This window comes from Capricornis sumatraensis, chromosome 5 (genome assembly GCF_032405125.1).
Source record: "Capricornis sumatraensis isolate serow.1 chromosome 5, serow.2, whole genome shotgun sequence".
NCBI lineage: Eukaryota > Metazoa > Chordata > Mammalia > Artiodactyla > Bovidae > Capricornis > Capricornis sumatraensis.
The window spans coordinates 47,492,447-47,513,961 of NC_091073.1; the positions used below are offsets into that span (position 1 = coordinate 47,492,447).

Consider the following 21,515-nt stretch of genomic DNA (forward strand, 5'->3'; position numbering starts at 1 on the left):
GAAGGAGCTATTTCCAGGATATGCAATGATTGATTTGAAATAACATGATGTGAGAGATACTGCTAAAAATCTTAAAAGATGACAGAGTGTTTTTCAAGCTTCATGTAATTTGATGAAGGTGCCTTGTCAAGGATTGCTAAAAGCTTGCTCATGAGAACTCCTTAAATCACCAGTGAGAATGCAGCTGCTTCTTTATTGTTTTTGAGTAGCTTCTTGGCAGAATGAGGTGACACTATCTGTTTGGATACAAAAAAAAAACCCTAAGTGACTATTGTGTGTGTACAGTGCTTGTTAGCCAGGCATGTCATGTCACCTCAGACAGAATAGTATTTAGAGCTGAGTAGGATTTAATTTTATTTCAATATACCTAGATTGCTTTTATCTTTTCATTGTGTTTGAAATGATTAATAGCCAGCAGCAATCCTTAGTGAAGGAATAACAAAGACTGCTGCTGAATATTGTTATTGACTCAAATGATAAAGACATATTCTCATTATAACTGCTCATAAAATAAATTTCTTAACAAAATCAACTTCTTCTCTGCCTGTATACTCCCCTGTAGGTCCTTCAGTAAAGGCTCTCTCCTCTAACTGTTGACTCAAGTGATATTTCCAGGTTAAATCTCCTGATCTTGAAAGTCTGTTTTGCCTGGTTTTAGTTCTTTCATTTGCTTTCTTCATCCACTCCCATGAGTGAAATGACATATGAAACACTTGCTTTGGGAGACCACTCCCACACAGGAGACTTTGGTTCCCCTCTATAGCTCCAGATGCCTGTCTGCCCCTCCCCTAGAATGGGGATTCAAACAATAGGAACTGAGGTCACTGTCATTATTGAGAGAATATATTAAGCCTGTTAACATGGATACCCATATTTTTTGCCAGCATGTGCACCCCAAGTCACTTTCTTTGTGATAACACCCAGGATGTCTCATGCAGGACTATTAGTGGTTATAGTTTTTGACCAAAATCCAAACCCCTAAAGCAATAAAAGTGGAAGGTGGAAGCATGGCATATAATGAGAGAGAGAGAGAGAAGTCGCTCAGTCATGTCCGACTCTTTGCGACCCTATGGACTGTAGCCTACCAGGCTCCTCTGTCCATGGGATTTTCCAGGCAAGAGTACTGGAGTGGGTTGTCATATCCTTCTCCAGAGGATCTTCCGGACCCAGGGATCGAACCCAGGTCTCCCGCATTGCAGGCAGACTTTTTATTGTCTGAGCCCCCAGGGAAGCCATATAATGAAAGAAGGAAATCTAATTCTTACTGAATTTCTGACTTACCTCCTACAAGTCAGACTAAGCCTTCCAAATCTAAGTGTGGTCATGCATTAGCAGTGTTTTGTTAGAAATTCACAGTCTTAGGCCACACCCAGACCTAACTTAATGGTGGCTCAGACAGTAAAGAATCTCCCTGTAATGCAAGAGACCTGAGTTCAGTTCCTGGGTCAAGAAGATCCCCTGCAGAAGGGAATGGCTACCCACTCCAGTATTCTTGCTTGGAGGATTCCATGGGCAGAGGAGCCTGGCAGGCTACAGTTGGGGGGTTGCAAAGAGTCGGGCATATTAGAGTGTGAAAAGTGTTGGGATAAAGCATTTGAAAGTATTTTCTCATTTAATCCCCACAGCACTTTCACATGCTTGGCTTTATCATCCCCAGTTTACAAATGAGGATATGAGGACTACTCCAACCCAGGCTCTAACCTTTTCCCCATACACCTCTGTCCCCATCTGTATAACTCTGTGTCAATAAGAGGGTTGATGATCATGCCAAAATACACGGTTTTAATAACCTAGGGATAGTTTGACAGCTGGGTAGCTCCCAACTGCTCTGAATTTAAAAAAAAATGTTTTGTTAATTACTCTCATAGCCAGGAGTATCACAAAGCAAATAGTTTCATTATTTTTAGTCACACCTCTATTTTGAACCAGATGGTACTAACTTCTTTAATTTATAATCCAAACTTTCACTAGATTTTGATATAAACAAAATTTTAGCTGTTATCTCCACAAGCCAGATTTAGTTTTGGACATTGAAATTTTGCCATGATAGTAGATGTTCCAAAAAGGTGACACTGATTCCAAAGCCATTCCCAAAGTAAAACTGTAAAATAATATATTTTCTACTCTAGTACTACACTGGAATTAGTGCATAAAGTTGTAAGATGTAAATACTCATTTACAGATTTTAGTTCTGATGGTTTGTTAAAAATATCTTATAAAAATACAAAGTTTTAAAAAAGTGTCTTACTGCTTTTTCATCACAACTTTTATGCTCTCCCAAAAAAGGACAGGCATGAAACAGTAGAGATTGATGTTTGTTTCAATGTGTCATTGTGGGAAATAAAACAAGTGCCAGTACCCAACAGACACAAAGTTAAAGGCACTCAAGATCACCTAATGGAATCAGAATGTTCCAGCTAAAGGAAATTAATCACCACATCGGGGCTGACCTGACAGCATATTACGTAGAACTTTGAAATGTGTGAGTGTGAGCTTGCAGAACTTGTGAAGTCAGGAGACTGGTCACCAAGGGTAAAACTTATGTAAACCTAGTGTTTCAGATTTTTGTAGCAAAATGTCTTAGATTGACACCGAAAAACTTAAAACTATATGGCAGATAGAAGAAGCAAGCATTGGAATTCCCAGAAACAATAAATTTCACTATCTTCCTAAATTTTCAGAATACAAAGAAATCCAGTTGAAAGTCAATCAAAGATTTAGCTTGCTAATGATAAATCAAATTTCTGATTATATCCCAAGATCAGTGATCCACAATGCTGGTGGACATGAAAATCACCTGGGAAGTCACCAGTGAACACTAACCCCAAAATTCTGAATTAATTTAACTGAGGTGGAGCCACTGATTTATAGATCTATTCAGGTGACTCTACTGTGTAGCCAGAATTGAGAGCTCCTGTTCTAGGCATAGCTGAAGTGAATGAAAAAACTAGTGGAGAGACCGATGTTTGATATGCTGTTGAATGGGGTTACAGCTATTATATCCTTGGAAGTTAGGCTAGCATAAAGACATAGACTATCAGCATGGATTTATGGAGGCCTTTTCTTTTCCCATTACACTGAATGACCAAACAATTTTCGATCAGTAATTGAAAATGATGGGGAAGAAAATGTTTTATGTTTAGTTTTTTCCTTATTAAAAGGATTCTGCAGTGAGCATCCTTGTACAATATTTGGTCTATGAGAAAACATCTGTATGATAAATTCCTAGAGGTAGAATTATTTGATCAAAATATTTACGACATTTTAAATGTTGCCAACTGCCCATCAGAGAGGTTTCAGTAATTTATTTCCAAGTAGCATCTATTCCAACCTGTCTAACTGTAAGACTGAATATACAAGAGAGATAGGATGACTAAGAGAATACCAATCTAAAAGGAAGAAGATTTGAAGAGAGAATGCAATGGTTTTGAAAAAAATGTGGAGAGAGGTGAACTGAGGCAGTATAGGCATGATTGTTGGGCAGCACTAAGGGACAATGTGAGGCTATTTCAACACTTAGCTACACAGGGAAGGATAAAGAGTTAGATTCAACTATCTTTTCACTATTATAGTTTGGATCTCCCATCGTGCTTTCCTATGCTTTGTAAAGGACATCTTGATATGGTAGTGCTTATATTGCCAAGTACATGCAGTAGAAACACATGCTCACAGGAGATATTTTTTAAATGTTTCTTATATTATTTATTGTAGTGAAAATTTGGCAACAATGTAAATGTCATTAATAATCAGTAGGAGAGTAAATACAGAGATTGTGATAAATTTACATGGTAGAATATCATACACATACATAAGTACATTTATAAAATTGCTGCCTTCCTACATGTGGTTTTATCTTCAGTTAAGGTAACATTACTCATCAGAAGTATTTTCACACCATTACAGAACTATAAATGTTATTTTAATAGGTACTTAGTACTTATGTACTAGCATTTACTTTAAGGTGTCAGAAGTGGAGAAAAATATAACAAAGACCTGAGTATATCCCACAGAGATTTAATACATTTTAATATTTTCCTACCTTTACTCAGATTTTTTTTTTAACATATTGCAGATACAGTTGAATCTCTTCCAATACACTCTTCTCCAAATTCCCTTCTTGGTCCCATGTTCCTCTCTCAGCTTTCAGAGATATCACTGGCCAGGGTTTAGTGTTGCAATTGCATACACCTTTTCATAGTTTTGTTATGTGTGTATCTATGAACTAGTTGTGCATATTAAGAAACTTTATGTAAACAGACACCTGAGAGTTTTTATCAGAAGTAGATTTTTTATTTTGTCAAATGTTCTTTCCATATGCTTTTGATTAAATGTTTTCTTTTTTTCAGTTTGTGACTAGAATGAAATATGACTCTTGGTTTCCAAATGTTAAAGCAAGTTTGCATGCATGATATAAACATTTTTTCACAATGTGTTTTCTGTTTTACATACTGCTACATTCCATTTACTAAATTATCTAAGAGTTTTTATATATATGTTCATGAGGACTGTTAGTCTTTGATTTTTTTTTCCTGTGCTTTTGACATTGTTTTGGGATTAGAGTAATGCTGGTCTTGCAAAATGAATTGGATAGTATCACCACTTCTTCAGTTTTCTGAGTCTCTGTAGACTGGTATCATTCCTTCTTTAGATGTTTCACTGAATTCACCAGGAAAGCTATACAGCCCTGGAGTTTTCTTTGAGGGATAGTTTTAAACTAAAATCTGAAGTAAACACACAGGTGTATATCAGACTATGTATGTATTTTTTAAATGTACTCTGATTATGCTAAGGAATTTGTCCATTTCATCTTAGTTGTCAAGTTCATTGGCATAAACTTGTTAATAACATCTCATTAATAAGTTTTTAATACCTGTTGGATCTGTAGTGATTTTACTACATTGCTAATATTGGCAATTTGTGTCTTTTCTCTTTTGAAATCAGTCTGGCTAGAAGTTTATCAATTTTATTGATCCAGCTGTTGGTTTTCTTGTCTCTCTATCGATTTCTGTGTATTTCATTGACTTCTACTCTGTCTTTATTAGGCCCTTTCCTCTTCTTATATCTTAACTTTTGGTTTAATTTGCCATTGGAAGAGATCATCAAGAGGATATGGTTACCAGTTGACCTGAGCTGGACCTGGGCAATGGAAGGTTCTTTACCCACTCCTCTGTCCTTGGAACATACATTCTGCCCATCGTTCCCACAGTGGGAGCCATTTTCAATGACATAGCCTTGAAAGAGCAATGTGTTGTGAAGACCATCTGAGTGGTATATTGACTGAACCCAGTTAACCTCCATATAACTTTCAAGATTGTGGTGGCCAAGCCTGGAGATCTACTCCTTGCAGCTGCCCAAGAGAAGTTTCACATGTGAGGTCTCTTGCTTGTTGACCCTGCCGCATACCCATCTAGAGTGGCTCGTCTCTTTCTTCAACTTTTCCCTGGGCTGTCTATACTAACACACAGTCAGTTTGTGAGCCAGTCGCCCCTTTCTCCAGTTCCTGAGGTCATTGCTTTGGGACTTTTTATATTTCCCAGTACAGATATTTTATAATTCTCTCTAATTCTTGAGTTATTACCATCCCACAAATTTTGGTATGTGTGTTTTCATGTTTACTTAGTTCAAAATAATTTCCTTTGTGATTACCTTTGTGATTTCACAATTACCTTTGTGATTTCTTCCTTTGCCTATGCTTTTTAGTTTCTGAATATTTGGGGCTTTTCTATTATTGGTTACTAACAATTTTATTAAGCTTAGAAAACTTAATTTTTTATTATTTGAGCATTACTGAAGTATTGAAATTGTTTTATGACTCAGGTATGGTCTATCTTGGTAAATTTTACAATGTGTATTATTCCACTGCTGTAGGGGGGTGGTCTATAAATGTCAGGTTAAGGTAGGAGATAGAGTTGTTGAGGTCTGTTTCTTTACTAATTATCTGTCTACTTGTTCTATCAATTATTGAAAGAGGTGTGTTGAACTCTGAGTATAATCATATAATTGTAAAATTTCTTTGTAGTTTTATGTTCTTTGCCTCCTGTATTTTAACTCTCTGTTATAGGTACATAAACATTTAAAGTTTTTATGTCTTCTTGATGAATTGACCCCTTTATTATTATGAAGTGATCCTCTTTATCCCTGTTAATATTCTTTGCTCTGATGTTATTACAGCATGACAACCTTAATTTAATCATAACATGGCACATCTTTTTCTACCCTTAACACTTTTAGCTTTTTTTGGTTGTATTTCAAATGTGTTTCTTGTAAGGCTTGCTTTTTTAGATATAAAATTATCATCTTTATATTCTAATTTTGTGTGCCCAGTTGGAGATTGCTTTAGGGTTTATATTATATATCTTAACTTATCATGTCAAACAACAAGTAATATACCACATCATATATATTAGGAAAAGTTTACTATAGTACATTATTCCCCTGCCCTGACATGTTTTCTCTTATAATCATACATTTTAATTCACTGGTATAAACTCCACAATATAGCACTGTTTTTTTTATTTTTTTTTGCTTTAAACCATCTCTTATCTTTTATAATTATTAAAAATAATTTTATGTTTACTATTTTAAATACTACTTTGAAGTAATTATTATGCAGGTGGCTATAACTGTCTGTATCTTAGTAATTTCACATTTGGATTTTTTTTTTCCATTTTTGTCTTTCTAGTAGCCAGTGTAGTCACCAAAATAATATTTTTGAAGTTTCTACAAGTCACATTCCTATACTGTGTAAAACAGACATATGGTCTATTGGTAATTGAAAGATGAATCGCCAGTCTAGGTTTGATGCAGGGTGCAGGATGCTTGGGGCTGGTGCACTGGGATGACCTGGAGGGATGGTGTTGGGGGGGGGAGGTGGGAGGGGGTTCGAGATTGGGAACACGTGTACACCCGTGGCGGATTCATGTTGATGTGTGGCAAAACAATACAATATTGTAAAGAAAATAATAATAATAATAAGCAAGAAAAAGAAAAGGCTTTGTACTATATAATTCCAACTATATGGATTTTTAGGAAAGGCAAAACTTTGGAGACAACCTGCAGAATGCATCACACAACATATGAATCCAAGGTAAACTATGGATTTCGGCTGATAATAATGTGTTATTGTTGACTTATAAATTGTACCAAATGCACCTCACTTGGAAGAGATGTGGATGGTGGGGGAGGCTGTGTATTTTGGAGAAAGGGCGATGGGATTATAGGAACTCTGTACTTTTCACTCAATTTTGCTGTGACCCTAAAAGTGCTCTAAAAATAAAGTCTATTCAGAAATATGAAAAAGGACATATTCTCTTAACAACCAAAGCTTTATCCAATTCTTAATAATTTGTGATTTTTCCATTTTGAGGAAATTACTACTTTTTCTTCTGCTCAGAGCTCTTTTAAAATGTTTGTAGAATTCCAGTTGTATAAGTTTGAGGTTTTCTTTTCAAAGATATCTCTCATTTCTGCTCTGCAGCTAATATCATGGTAATTCTGAATTATCATTCTGGCTATCTCTACCCAAAGCTCAGCAACAGTTCAGAGAATGTCTTACTTCCTCCTATGCCTCCCGGTTTCATTATTCTGTCTGAGTAGAACACTTGATCTGAATGTGCTCTGAATGGTGGCTTCCCACCTCCTATTCACCAAGTATACTTCCCTATCACCCCCACCCACTGCTTCCGTCTATCCTTCATGAAAAAAAATGTGTATAGAACATTTCATGAGTGAATGGCTGCTGCTGCTAAGTCGCTTCAGTAGTGTCTGACTCTGTGCGACCCCATAGACGGCAGCCCACCAGGCTCCCCTGTCCCTGGGATTCTCCAGGCAAGAGTACTGGAGTGGGTTGCCATTTCCTTCTCCAATGCATTAAAGTGAAAGTGAAGTCTCTCAGTCGTGCCCGACTCTTAGCGACCCCATGGACTGCAGCCTACCAGGCTCCTTCGTCCATGGAATTTTCCAGGCAAGAGTACTGGAGTGGGGTGCCATTGCCTTCTCCGCATGGGTGAGTGGACTACCCTGTTAATTGGGAGTCTGACTTCTACAGGTAGTCTGACTGGTTTAAATCCTGACTCTGCCACTTACCAGTCCTATGACTTGAACAAGTTACTCAGGCTGTAAAATGGATAAAATGCTATCCACCTTATGTTGTTAAGAGAAGTAAAAGAGCTAATTCATGCAAAGTGCATAGTACAGTGCTTCACACAAGGTTGTGTGTGTGCTCAGTCACTCAGTTGTACCCACCTCTTTACAATCCCATGGACTGTAGCTCTCCAGGCTCTTCTGTCCATGGAATTTTCCTAGGCAAGAATGCTGGAACAGGTTGCCATTCCCTACTCCAGAGTATCTTCCCTACCCAGGGATTGAAACTGCTTCCCTTGTGTTTCCTGCATCGGCAGGAAGATTCGTAACAACTCTGCCACCGGAGAAACCCTTGACACAGGGTTGCTGCTGCTGCTGCTAAGTCGCTTCAGTTGTGTCCAACTCTGCGTGACCCCATAGACGGCAGCCCACCAGGCTCCCCCGTCCCTGGGATTCTCCAGGCAAGAATCCTGGAGTGGGTTGCCACAGGGTTAGGACTTAATAAATATTAGTTCAGTTCAGTTCAGTTCAGTCGCTCAGTTTTGTCCGACTCTTTGCGACCCCATGAATCGCAGCACGCCAGGCCACCCTGTCCATCACCAACTCCCGGAGTTCACTCAGACTCACGTCCATCGAGTCAGTGATACCATCCAGCCATCTCATCCCTCTGCTGTCCCCTTCTCCTCCTGCCCCCAATCCCTCCCAGCATCACAGTCTTTTCCAATGAGTCAACTCTTCACATGAGGTGGCCAAAGTACTGGAGTTTCAGCTTTAGCATCATTCCCTCCAAAGAAATCCCAGGGCTGATCTCCTTCATAATGGACTGGTTGGATCTCCTTGCAGTCCAAGGGACTCTCAAGAGTCTTCTCCAACACCACAGTTCAAAAGCATCAATTCTTTGGTGCTCAGCTTTCTTCACAGTCCAGCTCTCACATCCATACATGACTACTGGAAAAACCATAGCCTTGACTAGACAGACCTTAGTCGGCAAAGTAATGTCCCTGCTTTTGAATATACTATCTAGGTTGGTCACAACTTTTCTTCCAAGGAGTAAGTGTCTTTTAATTTCATGGCTGCAGTCACCATCTGCAGTGATTTTGGAGCCCCCAAAAATGAAGTCTGGCACTGTTTCCACTGTTTCCCCATCTATTTGCCATGAAGTGATGGGACCAGATGCCATGATCTTAGTTTTCTGAATGTTGAACTTTAAGCCAACTTTTTCACTCTCCTCTTTCACTTTCATCAAGAGGCTTTTTAGTTCCTCTTCACTTTCTGCCATAAGGGTGGTGTCATCTGCATATCTGAGGTGATTGATATTTCTCCCGGCAATCTTGATTCCAGCTTGTGTTTCTTCCAGTCCAGCGTTTCTCATGATATGCTCTGCATATAAGTTAAATAAGCAGGGTGACAATGTACAGCCTTGATGGACTCCTTTTCCTATTTGGAACCAGTCTGTTGTTCCATGTCCAGTTCTAACTGTTGCTTCCTGACCTGCATACAGATTTCTCAAGAGGCATTAATACTTATTAATATTATTATTTATACAAATAAACTTCCCCTAAAATTCCTTCCTTTGCTATATTCATCAGTCATATCTTTTTCTTTTTTCTAGTAGATAAACATCCATTCACAAACATCCATATGTCTTTGGACAAATGATAAATTGGTTTAAAAAATTTTCGAAACTGTATTACTGAATATATTAAAAATTAGCAGATTGTCTCAGCAAGAGAAAGCCCTCTAATTATTTTAATATTTTGCTTTAATGCAATGAATAATCAAATATGTTAAATTGCTTAGCCTAAGATAATTCTCTTTTTCTTTGTCTTGTTTTTATGTATTATGCTAGTTTTAAGATATGATCTTAAACATACAGCTTATAGGCATCTATATATTTTTCAGATTCATCATGTGATTGCTGATATTTATGTTAGAAAATACCCACTCCAGTATTCTTGCCTGGAAAATCCCATGGACAGAGGAGCCTGGTGGGCTACAGTCCATGGGGTTGCACAGAGCAAACACAACTGAAGTGTGCCTGAGCATGAGCATGAGATATCAGGAAATAATTAATTTCTTAGCACATATAAAATGTGAATGTGACTGTCAGTTTCTCCTACAAATCACATGTAACTTGATTCCCATGGTAGATATCTAGCATACATATGGGTCATTATACATACAACATATAAAATTTACTTTTGAAGTTCAGAAGTACTTACAGGCTCAATACTTCTTCCCTATCTTAAATGTCTACTGAATTCCATAGGCTGTTAAAAACATTGTTAATGAAGTTATACCCCATGGTAACAAGGTCAACGAGATATCATTATTTACCACATAAAGATGCAACACCCTCAGTACTATACCTAGGGAATGGAGAAGCTTGTTCACTGCTTTACTTATAGGAACAGGTATGTTTCTACACTTGGCATAGTGTCACAAATCACATAATTCTCCTTGCAGTTATGTGTTGAAATTAGTTCAAATATTCCTTAAGGGCAGTTTTGCTTCTTGGGGGACAGATATCTATTTGTCTTTCTCATAGATTTTCCTCCCTTTTTTGTTTCTGTGTATTAGAAACCCACCTAGTTATGTTTTAAGGAATTTTCAAAGGGATGATGAACATATATGTGAAATGTTACACTTAACACTGGTCACACTATCAGAAACAGTCATATTTTTTCTCTATAGGAAGGTGGTGTACCCAAATTCCAGCATTTCAGTTGCAGATTCTCTGGTGGCTCAGGTGATAAAGAGTCTGCCTGCAGTGTGGGAGGCCTGGGTTTGATCCCTAGGTTGGGAAGATCCCCTAGAGAAGGAAATGGCCACCCGTTACACTATTCTTGCCTGGAAAATCCCGTGGACAGAGGAGCCTGGCAGGTCACAGTCCATCGGGTTGCAAAGAATAGAACATGACTAAGCAACTTTGCTATTTCTTTCTTTTGGTTTACAAGTACAGGCTGATGAGAAAAGAGCATCAAGACACAAAGGGGCAAAAGACCTGATGCAGAGATGGATAGGCCACCACTTGCAGACCATATCCAGCCTATTGTCTTGTAAATAAAGATTTATTGAAAAACAGCCACACTCATTCCTTTATGCATTATCTGTGACTGCTTGCACTTATAGTGATAGGGTTTAACAGATACTACTATGAGTTATGGCTGGAAATGCCTAGCTAATTGCTGTTTAACCCTTTTAGAAAATGTTTAGCAATCCTTATTCCAAAGGAGATCTTCCCAGGTGATGTGATGTTAAAAAATCTGCCTACCAATGCAGGAGATGTGAGAAATATGGGCTTAATCTCTGGGCTGAGAAGATCCCTTGGAGTAGGAAATGACACCCCACACCACTATCCTTGCCTGGAAAATTCCACAGACAGAGCAGCCTCGTAGGCTACAGTTTATGGGGCCACAAAGAGTCAGGCACAACTGAGTACTATGCATAGGCGCGCGCACACACACACTCCAAAGGAACCATTGAAGTGTAACTGTTTGGGGAGGTACAGAATGCTTAGCTTTTCTTAAACCTACAAAGAATGTTGATTTTAATATGGATTCATTAATGCCCTACAGTCCAGTTTGGCCAGCCTTTGCCTTTCTAGTTTTTTTTTTAAACTACCAGATTTTTAATCCTTCTTCTAGGGGGCAGTCCTTAACACTTTGGGTTTGAAAGCCAGAGTACTGTCACCCTATCAGATGTTAACTCCCCAACCACTCATGCTTCTCTGGGGTGGTTTCTGAGTCAACAGCTGCATTGATGGTGTTCTCATCTCCTTTTGTACTTTGTCTCAATTAATCCTGGCAGATAACCTTGTGTTTTGTGTTCTTGATACAGTAAATAAGGATTTATCTAAAATTACAAATATTCTCTCCAAAGAAACTAATATTTATTTTGATAATTCAGTATTTAATTCAATATCTTGTACAGGAGTACCTTAATTAATATTCTTTTGAAATGTCCTTAAAATTTTATTTTGTATGTTCTGATTTGTCAGACTTCTTTTACTCTTTCATGATAATTGCAAATCAGAAACACTGATTTGAGAATCTATAAAGCCAAATATATTTGTTACTATGTGATTTTATTCTGATATTTTTATATATGTATTTCCAACAAAGGTCACAAATGAATATTTGGCAGCTCATTGTATTCATTCCTGTAACCTGTATCACTTTTAATTTGCTGTGCAGTAAAGAAGTAACCTGGAAAGAAGACTAGAGGGTCTGGGAACTTATGATAGCTGCATAGAAACTGAGTCCTACTGTCCTTCAAACCTAAAGGATCACATAGGTCAAGGCTAGGTTGCTGATGGTTGCATGTCTGACGTTTAGGTCTTAGAAAGGCAGAAACAGTATTTTGCTTCTTCCAGCCATCCCTTTTTTGTTTAACCTTCAGAGGCATAAAATTGTTTGTTAGCTTAAAAAAAAAAAGGCAAGGTACTGTTTGTTTGTTTTTTTTTCCAAATGCCAATTATTTCATTTGATCAAGTCAAATCGTTTTTCCTTGGTTTCTTAAAGAGGAGCTGGGCCATATGGCTCAGCATTTCATGACTGACTCACCCTTCCTCTTTTCTTCCCTCCATAATTGTTTGACATGTGTATACTTGAGAACCTCAATAAATGAAAAATGATCATTCAGCTATATGATCTGCACAATATAATCTGACAAACCTGTCAGTGTTTCAAAATTCCTGATTAGTTAAATGTCTTCTTCCCTCCATCTGGATTTTCTGGTAGTCTATAGCCTTCGTATTCTATGACCTACCTTGGGCATTTTAGAATATAGAATACTATAGAGCCATATGGTGATACTAAAAGCTAATGTCATTGTAAGATTCTAATAGAGGTAAAATGATAAAGCTATGATCCACTAAACCTTATATGCAATGAAGGTCAAAGAGTACAGTGTCTGTGTATTGCTCAGAGGGCTGGTAGTATCTCTGTAGTTTAGTTCTGGCCCAAATTAACTTACATGAGAAGAGTCTAAAAGCTTCAAGCTAAATATATACTGTTTCTATAAAAAGTCACTATAGCTCTTTCCTTTAGCCCAGTATGTAATTTTGAAACATTATCTATTAAATCATAAATTAGGTAATCAAAATATATTTTTATTAATCCTATAGAATGCCAGATATAGAATATATCTACATTAAATATTGGAAAATTAAAATAAAATTTCAAAATGGAATTAATTGGTAACATTTTCTATTCTCTTAAAAAATTAGGAAATTAATAACTTAAGACTCTTTAAGATTATGGTTTACTACCCTGATTTATCAGTGAAGATACAGTGTTCCTTTATCCTGAAATTAGGATTATTATATATTGCAAGAGTGGATCAAACAGCCAAGAACAGTTATCTAGAAATCGGATTTTCCTTGGATGAGTCATTTTATTTAGTCATGTCTCTACATCTAGACTGTGAATGTGACTGAGGTAAAGGCAGAATTGTGCTGAAGAAAGTAATTTGTACAGCTAAAGATTCCTCAACAATCTCTTAGGTAGAAGAGATGAACTTTGTTGTGAAGGAACAGTTAAGATTTAGTTTTCTAATTCTTTGTCATCAAAGCTGTAATAACTCAAATGCTGTGCAATTAGGAAATCGTTCATTTTGCCCCAGGTCTTCCTCAGTGTGTGTGCCGTCAGCAATGTCTTGTTACTGTCAGTAATCAAGTACGATCATTTAGTGTAGAAGCCTTAAAACTAAAAATGTACATGCATGCATCAACTTTAAAAATGATAACCTGCAAACGTTGCCTGTCTTTCTTACTTAGTGTCATGGGCTTTGAGTTCAACTGAGAAAGATCAATAAAATAAACTTTGGCTTTTAGATGACATTTTTTACCTCTGACTCACGTCTTCTCTGGTGTTTAGAGCAGGGACATAACTCTGTAAATAGAGTCATAGAAGTGATGAAAGACTTGGTGGGTCACGTGCATGCATACATGTGTGTGTGCTCAGTCGTGTCCAGTTATTTGTGAGGCCATTGATGTAGCCCGTCCGCTAAGCTCCTCTATTCATGGAATTTTCCAAGTTATAATACTGGAGTGGGTTGCCATTTCCTACTCCAGGGCATTTTCCTGACCCAGGGATTGAACCTGTATCTCCTGTGTCTTTTGCACTAGCAAGTGGATTCTTTACCACTGTGCCAAGAATATGTCTTCTAAATAATTTGTTCCAGTAGAGAGCCTTATGGATACTAATTCCACAATGTAGCTGCCCATCCCCCAATTTAGTCTGTTTAGTATAGTTGTAGACAGTTCAGTTCAGTTCAGTCGCTCAGTCATGTCCGACTCTTTGTGACCCCATGAATCGCAGCACGCCAGGCCTCCCTGTTCATCACCATCTCCCGGAGTTCACTCAGACTCACGTCCATCGAGTCCGTGATGCCATCCAGCCATCTCATCCTCTGCCGTCCCCTTCTCCTCCTGCCCCCAATCCCTCCAGCATCGGAGTCTTTTCCAATGAATCAACTCTTCACATGAGGTGGCCAAAGTACTGGAGTTTCAGCTTTAGCATCATTCCTTCCAAAGAAATCCCAGGGCTGATCTCCTTCAGAATGGACTGGTTGGATCTCCTTGCAGTCCAAGGGACTCTCAAGAGTCTTCTCCAACACCACAGTTCAAAAGCATCAATTCTTCAGCACTCAGCCTTCTTCACAGTCCAATTCTCACATCCATACATGACCGCAGGAAAAACCATAGCCTTGACTAGATGGACTTAGTCGGCAAAGTAATGTCTCTGCTTTTGAATATGCTATCTAGGTTGCTCATAACTTTTCTTCCAAGGAGTAAGCGTCTTTTAATTTCATGGCTGCAGTCACCATCTGCAGTGATTTTGGAGCCCAAAAAAACAAAGTCTGACACTGTTTCCACTGTTTCCCCATCTATTTCCCATGAAGTGATGGGACCGGATGCCTTGATCTTTGTTTTCTGAATGTTGAGCTTTAAGCCAACCTTTTAACTCTCCACTTTCACTTTCATCAAGAGGCTTTTTAGTTCCTCTTCACTTTCTGCCATAAGGGTGGTATCATCTGCATATCTGAGGTTATTGATATTTCTCCCAGCTATCTTGATTCCAGCTTGTGCTTCTTCCAGCCCAGGATTTCTCATGATGTACTCTGCATATAAGTTAAATAAGCAGGGTGACAATATACAGCCTTGACGTACTCCTTTTCCGATTTGGAACCAGTCTGTTGTTCCATGTCCAGTTCTAACTGTTGCTTCCTGACCTGCATATAGGTTTCTCAAGAGGCAGGTCAGGTGGTCTGGTATTCCCATCTCTCTCAGAATGTTCCACAGTCTATTGTGATCCACACAATCAAAGGCTTTGGCATAGTCAATAAAGCAGAAATAGATGTTTTTCTGGAACTCTCTTGCTGTTTTGATGATCCAGCAGATGTTGGCAGTTTGATCCTTGGTTCCTCTGCCTTTTCTAAAACCAGCTTGAACATCAGGAAGTTCACGGTTCACGTATTGCTGAAGCCTGGCTTGGAGAATTTTGAGCATTACTAGTGTGAGAGATGTGTGTAATTGTGAGGTAGTTTGAGCATTCTTTGGCATTGTCTTTCTTTGCGATTGGAATAAAAACTGACCTTTTCCAGTCCTGTGGCCACTGCTGAGTTTTCCAAATTTGCTGGCATACTGAGTGCAACACTTTCACAGCATCATCTTTTAGAATTTGAAATAGCTCTACTGGAATTCCGTCACCTCCACTAGCTTTGTTCGTTGTGATGCTTTCTAAGGCCCACTTGCCTTCACATTCCAGGATGTCTGGCTCTAGATGAATGATCACACCATCGTGATTATATGAGTCATGAAGATCTTTTTTGTACAGTTCTTCTGTGTATTCTTGCCACCTCTTCTTAATATCTTCTGCTTCTGTTAGGTCCCTACCATTTCTGTCCTTTATTGAGCCTATGTTTGCATGAAATGTTCCCTTGGTATCTCTAATTTTCTTGAAGAGATCTCTAGTCTTTCCCATTCTGTTGTTTTCCTCTATTTCTTTGCATTGATCACTGAGGAAGGCTTTCTTATCTCTTCTTGCTATTCTTTGGAACTCTGCATTCAGATGGTTATATCTTTCCTTTTCTCCTTTGCTTTTTGCTTCTCTTCTTTTCACAGCTATTTGTAAGGCTTCCCCAGACAACCATTTTGTTTTTTTGCATTTCTTTTCCATGGGGATGGTCTTGATACCTGTCTGCTGTACAGTGACACAAACCTCATTCCATAGTTCATCAGGCACTCTATCTTTCAGATCTAGTCCCTTAAATCTGTTTCTCACTTCCACTGTATAATCATAAGGGATTTGATTTAGGCCATACCTGAATGGTCTAGTTGTTTTCCCTACTTTCTTCAATTTAAGTCTGAATTTGGCAATAAGGAATTCATGATCTGAGCCACAGTCAGCTCCTGGTGGTGTTTTTGTTGACTGTATAGAGCTTCTCCAGCTCTGGCTGCAAAGAATATAATCAATCTGATTTTGGTGTTGACTATCAGGTGATGTCCATGTGTAGAGTCTTCTCTTGTGTTGTTGGAAGAGGGTGTTTGCTATGACCAGTGCATTTTCTTGGCAAAACTCTGTTAGTCTTTGCTCTGCTTCATTCCATATTCCAAGCCAAATTTGCCTGCTACTCCAGTCTGTTTCTTAACTTCCTCCTTTTGTAGTTTATGAATTAAATAGCTGATAGAGAACTCGGAGGTGTATTAAGCTGTGGGAAATGTTGAAGATGAACTAAAGGAAAGAAGACATTTCAGATCCCCAGTCCTTTAGGAGATAGAAAAGCAAGTGAAGTCAAATATGAGAAACACCAGGAAAAGTAAGAAAGATCAGGAGACTAGAGGCTGTAATTAGAAAGAAGAACAGAACGAGAGAAAAGAGTAGGAGATTGATGACAAAGATGAGAATTGCAGCATTTAAGACTGTACTGTAGAACTTCATCAAGAAGAGTGAAGTGGGCAGGCCCCCATCCTAACAGGCAGCCAGCATCAGGCAGGTCAGCAGCAACAGGTGACAATGATGCTGTCACAGGCAGAATCCCTGAGGCAAGAACTTTGTCACATTGGCCTGATGTGCACGGTGTAGATGGAAAACCATCCAGTAAACCAAAGTACTAATGGTCTTTCTAAGCAGAGCACAGCCCCAGACATGTTCACTAGAATTCAGTGAGGCAACTCATGCTAGTCAAGTCAGCAGCCCTCGAAATTGCCCTCAAGCTTGTGGGCAATGCTTACCTTGTGCTAGCAGCACATTACTGCACTGCAAGCATTTAATTAGTCAAAGTGTGTAGCTTCTGAAACATGCAGATAAATTAGGAAAGAAAATTGAAATTTTGTTATGTAATTTTTCTTAATGATTAGAGTGTGTTCTAAATAAATAGAAAAACAAATAGATTGCCAAAAACCGTGTTAATGGGCTTTTAATTCACAAGGGTTAAGCACATAAAAAGTCAGTATATTGAAAGTTAAGGTTCTCATAGAAACATTGATTTGACAACATTATGCATACTAGGTGTGGGAGGTTTGTATTTTATAACATAAAAGCAGTAGTGAATATTATGAAATATTAAAAAATGCACAGTTAAAATAACAAATTCAGGGGGAAGTCATTAAACATGATTATGAGGAAAAATTGTTTTGCAACCTTCAAAGAAGGTTGTAAAATTTAATTTTAGAACATAATGCCTTCAAACTTTAAAAAATATTGCCAGTGGAAATTAATAATTTTTTACCCAAAATGAATTTCCCAACACATTGTATATTTTGACATTAGTTTATGCCTCTCACTTGTCATCCAGATTTGACCCTAATATACTAAAAGAAGAACTGATTGGCCATTGGATGGCCTAGTTGATAAAGATTTTGGAGAGTGAAAATAAATTTAAGGATTTGAAATATTAATATTTTTTCTAGAATATAGAGAATGTGGACGATAGCTTACACGTCAGTAAGCCTGCAAGTGTACTAGTACTTTGTTTACATGCTTGTTGCAGGAAGGAGGACTCCTTCTAGGGCCCAAAACTGGGCTCTTGTCTAACACTCAGAAATGAATTGTCTGAGGAGACACATGTGCTGACAAAGCAAGAGATTTTATTGGGAAAGGGCACCGGGTGGAGAGCAGTAGGGTAAGGGAACCCAGGAGAACTGCTCTGCCCCGTGGCTCGCAGTCTCGGGTTTTATGGTGATGGGATTAGTTTCTGGGTGGTCTTTGGCCAATCACTGTAATTCAGAGTCTTTCCTGGTGGTGCATGCATTGCTTAGCCAAGATGGATGCTAGCGAGAGGGATTCTGGGAAGTGGATGGACACTCAGTGTCTCCTTTAGACCTTTCCCGAACTCTTCCTGTTGGTGGTGGCTTATTGGTTCCGTATTCCTTATCAGGATCTCCTGTCATAAAACAACTCATGCAGATGGTTACTGTGGTGCCTGGCTAGGGTGGGCAGTTTCAATCAGTGTGCTTCCCCTAACATATTTGCCTTCTATGTACGTGTGCATACTATTTGCATGTATGCCTTATGGAAATTCCAATCAGACTATGCAAAATGTCTTATGTAGGTAGCATTGAAAAAGGAAGAAAGATGCTTAAAGCTTTCTCAGGAAAGGAAGTGTTCCGGGAAACAAATCCACAGCCTTGATATGTCTCACTTTTGGTTCTCACCTCACAAGCTGGACAGAGATCTCGGAACCTGACTTCTCCAGCGGAGGTATACTGAGCAATAGGATTGAGTTCCTGTGGCTGTTTACTCTATAGACGATATACAGAAAACAAGAGTGGTGGACCCTTGCAATGACCCCTGGGAGGGTATCACCTCCCGATTTAATTACAATTAAAGTCAAGAATGAAGGAAGAAAAATGACTATGTTACTAATATAATACTGATTTAATTATAGTCATTTCTCAATTCTAATTAGTATTTAGTTATTCTAAGTAATAATAAAGATTTTCTGATCCTTGAAATCAGCCATTATTTGTTACAAATAATTTTTAACAAATGACAGCACCCTCCCCCCACAAAGGAGCAGATGATGAAAATATAAAAGTTAATTGACATTTTAATTTCTATTTTCCATTATATTTTATGTCATAGCAAAGCAGTCTACAGAACAATAGAGGTCCTTTCATGGAAGTGAGATATGTAAATTCCTGAGCTAGCAGACTCATGGCCCAATATTCCAACCACCTCTTCAAAGAGGGCACAATGGTCTGCATTTTTCACTGAAAAATCTATGCAGCCACATTCCATGATGATGAGCCCTTTATAAACTTGAAGAAAAATGCTTTGTATGTTTCCTTTAATCTTAACCCCCTGCTATTTTCTGTTTCCAAACAAACAGAAGGACAAATGCAAACTGCCAACTCACAGGATGTACAAACAAGTGTTATTGAATATTCAAGAGTATGGTGGTATTTCTAAAATTCAGCAACAAATCACTTAGAGTCTTTCTTTTGTTTTCCTTATTCAGGCACCACAAGGCCACATAAGGAGGGTGAGGTCCCTGGAGTGGACTATATTTTCATCACTGTTGAAGATTTTATGGAATTGGAGAAAAGTGGTGCTCTCCTAGAAAGTGGGACTTATGAAGGTAAGCACAGCTGTACTGCTGAATTTATTTCTTGTTGCATCACATTTTTCTCTTTTGACTGAAATGCATTAGAACACCACATTACTAAATTGCTATTGTTTTGGTTTGAGAGCTTTCATGAGGTCACTTTAGAAGAATATTTTATAAAGAAAATTTAAAATATATCTGGGTAAATTCTTCTCTTGAGATGCCAATAGAAATATATATGTATATTCCCACTGTAACCTTGTGTTACGGATATCCTGAGGGTAAATTGTGATCTTCAGCTAAAGTATCTTCATCTTTAGGTAGCATCTAAAGGACCACAGTGGAGAAGGCAATGGCAGCCCACTCCAGTACTCTTGCCTGGAAAATCCCATGGACAGAGGAGCCTATAAGACACGACTGAGTGACTTCACTTTCACTTTTCACTTTTATGCATTGGAGAAGGAAATGGCAACCCACTCCAGTGTTCTTTTTTTCTCTCTCTCTCTTTTTTTAATTTTTAATTTTTATTATTTATTATTATTATTTTTTTTTTTACTTTACAATATTGTATTGGTGTTGCCATACATCAACATGAATCCGCCACAGGTGTACACGTGTTCCCAATCCAGTGTTCTTGCTTGGAGAATCCCAGGGATGGGGGAGCCTGGTGGGCTGCCGTCTATGGGGTTGCACAGAGTCAGACACAACTGAAGTGACTTAGCAGTAAAGGACCACAGGGCTTGAGTTCCACAGTCCTGTAACTACTTCTGTGCAGTTTTCTCCAGTTACTTCATTTCACTTGCCTTCACTGGCCTCTCGTAGAAAATGATGGTGTAGGAAAAAATATGAACTGTGGATGAACTCCAAAGCTCTACTGCAAGTTTCCCTGCATGCCTGTGTCAAACATGAATGAATGAATCTAAAACCTTGAATGTGGGAAGTACCTTTTAGTAGAAAAAGCACTATAACGTAAGCCAGGATCTGCTTCAGTTCCCAACCTGGCTTTACTCCTTACCCACTGTGAACATTAAGTAACCCAGGTCGTGTCTGTGAACCTCAGTAGTCTTACCTGTAAAAGGATAATGACAGCATTGAAAAATACAAATAAATAACAACATAATTCCTTGTGTATGTTTTAGTAACATCTACAGGCATGTAATAGTTTATGTCTAATGAAATTACAGATCTGTGTCTGAACAGTGAGATTTTACTGGAGCTAGAAAGCAGTAGAAAATAATACTTTTATTCTTATACCACAGTATTGTATATGTAAACTTTGCTTATATGTACTAAGAGGTCCAAAGATTAATCTAGTCTTACTGAACTATAATTAATAGTGTGTGATACTAAAAACAAAACTCACATGCATTGCTGCTTAACCCATCAAATATCAGAGGTCTACACTGAACAACTAGGTTTGTAACAGTTTATTCACCTTTTTCCTCCTTCATTTACTTGTAAATGTCCAGTGGACTATAGTTATTTAAGAACTCAGTATTTTTAAGTTGTCAGAAGTATTATATTCTTGTTTTGCCTTACACTTCTATGGCAATTTAGGCTGAGACATGTGCCTAAGTTATAGCTCAGACATTAAGCTACTTATTGCCATGTTCATAGGAAATAAGCAGAAATACGTAGGAAAAGAAAATAATGTTATGTTTGAATATTGTTTCTTTTTCTTGTCAAAAATGAATGATAGTGAAGATTGATTGAAAATATTGTATAATTTATTTTTATTGAAGTATAGTTGATTTAGAATATTATATTAGTTTCAGGTATACAGCATGATTCAATATTCTTATAGATTATACTCCATTGAGAGTTATTACAAGGTGATGGGTACAATTCGCCATGCTATACAATATATTCTTGTTGCTTAT

General features: G+C 38.0%; 1 protein-coding gene across 2 annotated transcripts in view; it reads left to right on the forward strand.

Moving 5' to 3' along the window:
- MAGI2 (membrane associated guanylate kinase, WW and PDZ domain containing 2) overlaps positions 1-21,515 on the forward strand; it is a 1,476,322-nt gene that overhangs the window by 804,419 nt on the left and 650,388 nt on the right. For both annotated transcript variants that reach the window (XM_068972797.1, XM_068972798.1), the window contains exon 3: positions 19,549-19,668. In XM_068972797.1, the coding sequence (XP_068828898.1) occupies positions 19,549-19,668 (120 nt within the window). The remainder of the gene's footprint in view (positions 1-19,548; positions 19,669-21,515) is intronic.